This window comes from Mobula hypostoma, chromosome 13 (genome assembly GCF_963921235.1).
Source record: "Mobula hypostoma chromosome 13, sMobHyp1.1, whole genome shotgun sequence".
Classification (NCBI taxonomy): Eukaryota; Metazoa; Chordata; class Chondrichthyes; order Myliobatiformes; family Myliobatidae; genus Mobula; species Mobula hypostoma.
This window is the reverse complement of record NC_086109.1, coordinates 90,935,247-90,942,635: the sequence shown is the minus strand read 5'-3', so window position 1 is coordinate 90,942,635 and position 7,389 is coordinate 90,935,247. Positions and strand designations below refer to the sequence as shown.

At 40.1% G+C, this 7,389-nt stretch overlaps 1 protein-coding gene across 1 annotated transcript; it reads left to right on the top strand.

The window, feature by feature from the left end:
* Positions 1 to 796: 796 nt before the first annotated feature.
* Positions 797 to 5,843, top strand: c13h15orf61 (chromosome 13 C15orf61 homolog). Its single transcript, XM_063066556.1, has 3 exons — positions 797 to 973; positions 3,139 to 3,477; positions 5,635 to 5,843. Exons 1-3 carry the CDS (start codon positions 856 to 858, stop codon positions 5,760 to 5,762), a joined length of 585 nt encoding a protein of 194 aa, XP_062922626.1. The 5' UTR covers positions 797 to 855; the 3' UTR covers positions 5,763 to 5,843.
* The last annotated feature ends 1,546 nt before the right edge of the window (positions 5,844 to 7,389 follow it).

Here is a 7,389-nt window from a genome sequence, read left to right as displayed (position 1 = left end):
TTGCCTATCACCTGTCCAGCTCTCGGCTCTATCCCTCCCCCTCCTGTCTTCTCCTATCATTTTGCATCTCCCCCTCCCCCTCCAACTTTCAAATCCCTTACTCACTCTTCCTTCAGTTAGTCCTGACGAAGGGTCTCGGCCTGAAACGTCGACTGCGCCTCTTCCTAGAGATGCTGCTTGGCCTGCTGCGTTCACCAGCAACTTTGATGTATGTTGTTTTCTAAAGATTTACTTGCCACCCCACCTCCATTCTCACAAAAAGTTTGAGAACATAATTTAGTTCTTTGGATGTCGAATTTAATTACTTTTGCAAACAAATAAAATTAAAATATTTAACTCGAAATCCCGCAGATGCTGGGAATCTTGAACAACACACAATATTTATGTGCTTTCTGAACAAAATGCTTGAGTTCCACAGTACCAATCGATTAACTTCTCGACGAAATATTCAAAATATAAAGTATTTATTATATTAAATCATAAAACTGGAAGAGTTTGAAATAGTTTAATCATTAAAATCGAAACCTTTTGGAAAAGCAGAATAATTTTCACCAGAAAATGCCGATTTTTTCAATTTGATTTCAGTTTGAATGTAAATTAATGGTTCTGTTTTTGAAAAAGAATCGACAATCGTTAGATTTTGTCAAAGAGAAATGCTAATTCAACAAGGAGCACGTTTGCTCCAGTGGTTTTAAATGCTCATTGATTGTGTCTACCAACTGTTGGAACCGGCAACGACTGGGGCGGGAGGCGGTAGGAACCAACAGACTGTGGAACCAAGGCGCGGTGGTGCCGCGGTTGCGGGGAGTACGAGTGCGGAGGGCACAGGATTGTCATAGTAACGGGGTAGAGGGTATGGTAGGCCTCGGCTCATGGGCCGAGGAGACGAATGTGCGGGTGACCGGCCTGCCGGTCAGTCGGCGATCTGCCACCGGCGTGAGGAGCGCCCGCCCAGGACACACAGCGAGTCGTTGTGAGCTGGAGAGAGGAGGAAGAGGGTTGTGACCCACCACATCCGGGCTAACTGGTTCTGTCATGCTGAAAAATCAATTATCACGTTAAAATATTTCCTCCGTAGTTGCATGGAGCTAGGCTGACACTCTCTCGTCTAAACATACAAAAATCATGAAATTAGAAAGCATTGAAATATGCCAATGAAAACTATTTGTCAGGGCTTACTTAGAATAATCCGTGCTTGTAGAGATGGCACAGTTGTGATGCCTTCGGTGCAGCTTTTTAAAAAATAATTATTGGAATCGAAGAGCAGTGCTGGCATTTGGCTACTGGTTTTTGACAGACATGGTGCCCAATGTGCAGAAAAGATCAGTGAATGTTATTGATGTGCAGTTTTAACGATTAAAACACTGGAGATATTGTCCTCTCACTTCATTACAGGTCCAGGGCCATGAATCCAATGACGATGCTCACCTTGTCAGATTGACCACAATCCTATGGGATGACAGAGTTGGTTGAAGGGGCTGCAGGACCTTTTAATGTTCCTACTTCTACCATTACAATTGTTCCCTCCTAAATTTGATAAAATCCATGAAGAAATTAATCAAAGATGGAACAACAAACAATTTGCTGGAAGAACTCAGTGGGGTGAGCACTATCTGTAAGAAGAAAGGAATGGTGGACACTTTGTGTCTTGATGCACAGTTTTAATGCGAAACATAAACAGCTCCTCGCCCCCCACAAATGCTGAGTTTCTCCAGCGAGTTCTTTGTTGCTCCATATTCCAGCAAGGGATTCTGCAGATGCTGGAAATCTTGAGCAACACACACAAAATGCCTCCCCATAGATGCTACCTGACCTGCTGAGTTCCTCCAGCACCTTGTGTGTGTGTGTGTTGATCCCTACAAAATACTGTGGCTCTTGAAATAAAACTAAAAAAAATTGCTGGAACCGCCAAAGGATAAGGAATCCAGAACTCTGTATTTCATTGGCTTGCACATAATCTACTTTGGGAGTATATCCAAGTCCAAGATGCACCTATCCTGTCCTGTAAACTCCAATTATCCAGCCGACAAAGCCAAACTCTTGTTTGATCTAACCTGCTGTGAGTTTTGATCTACAATCCACGGTTCAAGGGATGGAAGCAATCAGTTAGATGGCTTTTTGACAGCCAGGTTCATTCCATGTTCAAAACTATCATTTAGTTTGAATAATCAGATCCATGTGTATTGAAAAACATTCCAATGGCCGGTAGTTGATGTTTACTTGTCCTGTATTTGTTCAGTAAGTTTTTATGTTAATTTTCGTGTTAAGTTTACCAAAAATAAAATGTATCATCATAGGTTTTATCCTTCCGAATCTGTGTTGTAAATCAAATTCTGATGGTTGCAGAACCATCATCTGTGCAGTAATAACTTCAAAATCTACTTAAAACTTGTAAAAAAAATGCAGAGAGAGCCTGATTATCTTCTGTAGCTCAGATCATTGCGCTAATAAACTGCGTTCCAGCACCACATAAAGCTGCTCCTGATGCTCACACATGGAGTACCGTATTTCGGTAAACTAGAGAAGTTGCTGAGGCGCGGTTTCAGTTTATTGAAGGCTTCCCCTGAATTTCTGTTGTCAACGTCTGGAATAACTGCTCAGAATAAATATTGCACTGCATGAAGATATTCTTCGTCTACATCCTCTAGTTTTACTTTGAGTGCCCATTAATTTCTGATACTTCCCATTGTAGAGTCTCCTCTGAAGATAAATCCATATTTTCAAATTACAATGTTCTTTTAGAATGTTTTTTAGCATGCTGTCTTCTAGTTGTTGCCATTGCGTACGAGGTACAGGAGCCTTGGGTCTTACTCCTCCAAGGTCCACTCTTTAACCATCAGGTTCCTGAACCGGTATGAATAACTTCACTCACCACAACACAATTGGTTCCACAACCTACAGTCACTTTCAAGGACTCTACAAGTTTTGTTCTCAGTATTAATTGTTTGATTGTTTATTAATATATTTGCACAGTTCGTCTTTTGCACATTGGTTGTCAGTCTTTTTGTGTAGTTTTTCATTGATTATATTGTATTTCTTTGTTCTATTGTGAATCTCAAGGTAGTATATGATGGCATGTATGTACTTTGATAATAAACTTACTTTGAACTTTGCTAACTTTGAAACTTTTTTCCACAGCAATGGCTGTAGTAATGAAGAAGATTCACAGTGCCGTACTTCAGATAATCTTTCACTCCTTTGGCTCCAGTATTGCAAAGCCCAAAGCATCTGATGTCCTAACACAGCATTTACTTCAGAGAAACTTCCCCTATTGGACATCATACTTCGTGAAATACAGTTCTGTGGAAAATGATCAGTTTGGACTCTCGCATTTTAATTGGAATGTTAAAGGAATCAATTATCACATTCTAAGGACAGGCTGTTTCCCATACATCAAGTACCACTGCTCCTTGGCACCCCAATACAACCTGGAATCACAAAACAAGTTTTTCACTGCACTGAAAGTTATTAACCTAGGTGAGTAAATTAGGTGACTGAAGTCTCTTGTGTTACTTTCAGACTGTAAAGATCATAATGTAAGTAGCATTGGTTTAACATTCTTCAGTTATGGAATGGTGCTCAAGATTATTTCATTGAAGACAGAAGAGAAAAACTAGACAATGAGGAAAAAATTAAGAGGTATGAGCTTGAAAGTTTTGAGAATACGTGTAAGGTCAAAAAAACATATGCAAAGCAAGGTTTTTTATTTTATGGAGAATATTCAATAATAGAGAACAGGGATGCCCAGAAATCCAATCGCAAAGCACTATTTTGTCAGAGGGAGGGAGAGAAACTTGTCAAATGTACTTCGAAATATGTAATGTGCAAATACTGAAAAATAAACTTCACACTTCATCAAAATCTTCTACAATGCTCTTTATGAGCACCATCTGAAGTTAATTCTCATGGTTCCAGTGTCTTCAGCCTAACCTGGTTTAAACAGGATTGCTTGCTTCAGATCGAGCAATCTGAGGGGAATCTCCTTGAGCAAGCCCAAGTACTCAGAACTGACGTATGGAAAGTGTTGGAGTTTATTATTAAGGACAAGGTTTTGAGGTACTTGGAGACTAATGATGAAATAAGTCAAAGTCAGCATGGTTTCTGTAAAGGGAAATTTTGCCTGACAAATCTGTTAAGAGTTCTTCGACGAAGTAACAAGCAAGGACAAAAGAGAGGTAGTAGATGTCATTTACTTGGATTTTCAGAAGGCATTTGATATGGTGCCACACATGACAAGATAAAATTCTGCTTAACAAGATAAAATTTTGTGGCGTTATAGGATAGAGGAATGGCTGACAGGCAGGAGGTAGCCAGTGGGAATAAAGGGCCTTTTCTGGTTGGCTGCCAGTGATCTACGTGTTCCTTTGCAGTCGGTATTGGGACCGCTACTTTTCACATTTTTTGTCATTGATTTGGATAATGGAATTGATGGCTTTGTGGCAAAGTTTGCGGATGATACAAAGATAGGTGGAGGGGTAGGTAGTGCTGAGGAAGCAATGCATTTGCAGGACTTAGCGAAATTGGAAGAATGGGCAAAAAAGCGGCAGATGGAATACAGGTATTGAGGGATGTATGATAATGCATTTTGGTAAAAGGAACAATAGTATGGACTATTACCTAAATGGGGAGAAGGTTAACACATCAGAGATACAGAGGGACTTGGGAGTCCTTGTGCAAGACTCCCAGAAGTTTAATTTACAGGTTGAGTTGGTGGTAAAGAAGGCAAATTCAATGTTGGCATTTACTTTAAGGGGAATAAAAGCAAGGAAATAATGCTGAGGCTTTATAAGACACTAGTCAGGCCACACTTGGAGTATTGTCAGCAGTTTTGGGCCCCATATCTCTAAAAGGATGTGTTGTCATTGGAGAGAGTCCAGAGAAAGTTCACGAGGATGATTCCGGGAATGAAGGGGATAACATATGAGGAGCATTTAGCAGCTTTGGGCCTGTACTCACTGGAATTTAGGAGGATGTGGGGAGATCTCATTGAAACTTTCCGAATGTTGAAAGGACTAGATAGGGTAGATGTGGAGGGAATGTTTCCTGTGGTGGAGGTATCCAGAACTAGAGGGCACAGTCTCAAAATTGAAGGGTGAACCTTTAGAACAGAGGTAAGGAGGAATTTTTTTAGGCAGCGAATAGTGAACCTGGAATGCTTTGCCACAGACTGTGGTAAAGGCCCAGTCCGTGGGTATATATAAGGCAGAAGTTGATAGTTTCCTGATCCTTCAGGGCCTCAAAGGGTATGGTGAGAAGGCAATGGGGTTGAGTGGGATCCAGGATCTGATATGATGGAATGGCAGAGCAGACTCAATGGGCTGAATGGCCTAATTTTGCTCCTATGTCTTATGTACCTACTGCTCCCCTCCAAGCCCCAGGGAAGTTGCACAAGGGAATTGGAGCCAGTATTATGGAGTTCTGTGAAGTAAGAACATGTGCTGTGGCATTCTGAGCTATATTCCAATTAGGATCAGGAACCTGTCAAGGAATGTAAGCCTCAAATTGACAGAATCGACTGATAATTCAACAGTTTCTGGAGAGGTAAATATATGAATTATGATGAATAAGAATGATGCAAGCTTCAGTGTATTTGCAATAGAAAGTAATTTGTTTTTCCAAATGTAAATTGTACAGGTATCCCCTGTTTGGCCTATGGGATCGGTGCATGGTTTTTCGTCAGTGTCACCGAGGTTGTTCACACCAGTTCTGGCCCAGTGAACATCTACTTTCTCTACCAGGAAGATTTAAGAGCCAAACACTGAATATCATCCTTCATTCAATTAATCTTGAATTCACTGAGTTAGTGCAATAACTGAAAAATAAAGTATTTATCTGAAATAAAATGTAGCGTACAGATTTTTTAAATATATGAAAGGCAAGTATGCCCTTTGTTTAAAGTATATTTTTGTAAATGCTATTGGAATTAATTTCACCAAAAATAAAATCAAAGTGTACCACCACAGGTCGTATCCTTGTTAATCAGCACAACTAGCGTCTGTGCAGCAATAACTTGAAAACCTAGTATGAAATACACAGAGAGTGTGATTACCCTCTGTAGCTCAGATCATTACACTAAAATGGAAGAATGCCCTTTGTTAACTTTTATTTTTTGGAAGAGCTCTTGGTGTACAGTCTGACCTTTCAGGGTAAATAAACTCTATGCCACTGGATGTTTGGAAGAGTGAATCTGTCTTAAGTTGAGAGTTTTGGATAATGTGAAACTGAACTCCATCACTCCTGCAAAATGTAAAACACTCAGATCCAAAAATAAATTTGTTTCATCACAAGCCCTCACACTACCCACCCTGTTGTCTCAGTGTAAGATTATTATTTCATGTGTGCAAGAGATGACAGATGCTGTAATCTGGAGCAAAAAAAAAACAAACTATTGGAGGAATTCAGTAGGTTGGGTAGCCAAAAATGGACAGTCAACGTATCCAGTCAGGGCACTTTATCTGGACTGAAACAGCAGAGAGGAGGTAGCTACTATAAAGTGGTTAGGGGAGAGGTGGAGCAAGAGCTGGCAAGTGATAGATGGATGTAGACGAAGAGGGATTCATGGCAGATGGAGGAGGGAAGGATGGAAATACCAAGAGAGGTTGGGAGGTGATAGATGAAAGCAGCAAAAGACTCATTTATGTATAACACTATTATTCCATATTTTAAGCATTTTTACTGTCCCATACTGATACTGATAGGTCAGACTTTTTGAAGCACTGATTTCTCTATTGAAATACCCGCAGGGCTGGTAAGTGGCGAATGAGGATGATTCACCTTTGTAGTGGATACCATCAATGAAGTACAGCCTCTCATGAAATGACTGGAGCGAATTTTGTAAATCTCATCCCGTTCAACTTACCCCATCCATGGATAATTGTGCACTTCAGCAATGGACTGGCTTGTTCGTGTCTTCTTCCGAGTCATTCACAAGCTCATGGTGTGGGAATGAATTTCTACCTTAATACATAATCATCAATTTAAATAGGGTCTTCATCAGATCCCTACACTTCTGATGCTTGGTTCCAACATACTTTTACCATTTTTGTCAATCGAATGCTCACTCAAACACAGAAATATTCACACCGAGACGTGTTCATTGTTTTGTTCTATAGGCTGTCACACCAAGCAAAAGCATCTCATTCTCATTCTCAATTATTTAGCTGCTCTATCAGTTTATTTTCAAAGTATGTATAAATTATACAACCTTGAAATTTGCTTACAGGCACCCACAAAGCAAGAAACCCGAAAGAACACAATTTAAAAAAATACAGACCAACACCAAATGTGCAGAGAAAGAGTAAAAAAAAGCACAAATCATGCAAACAATAAAAGTGAGCAACAGCATTCTGAATTAAATTGAGTCCTTAGATTTGAATCCCCAGAGTAGGC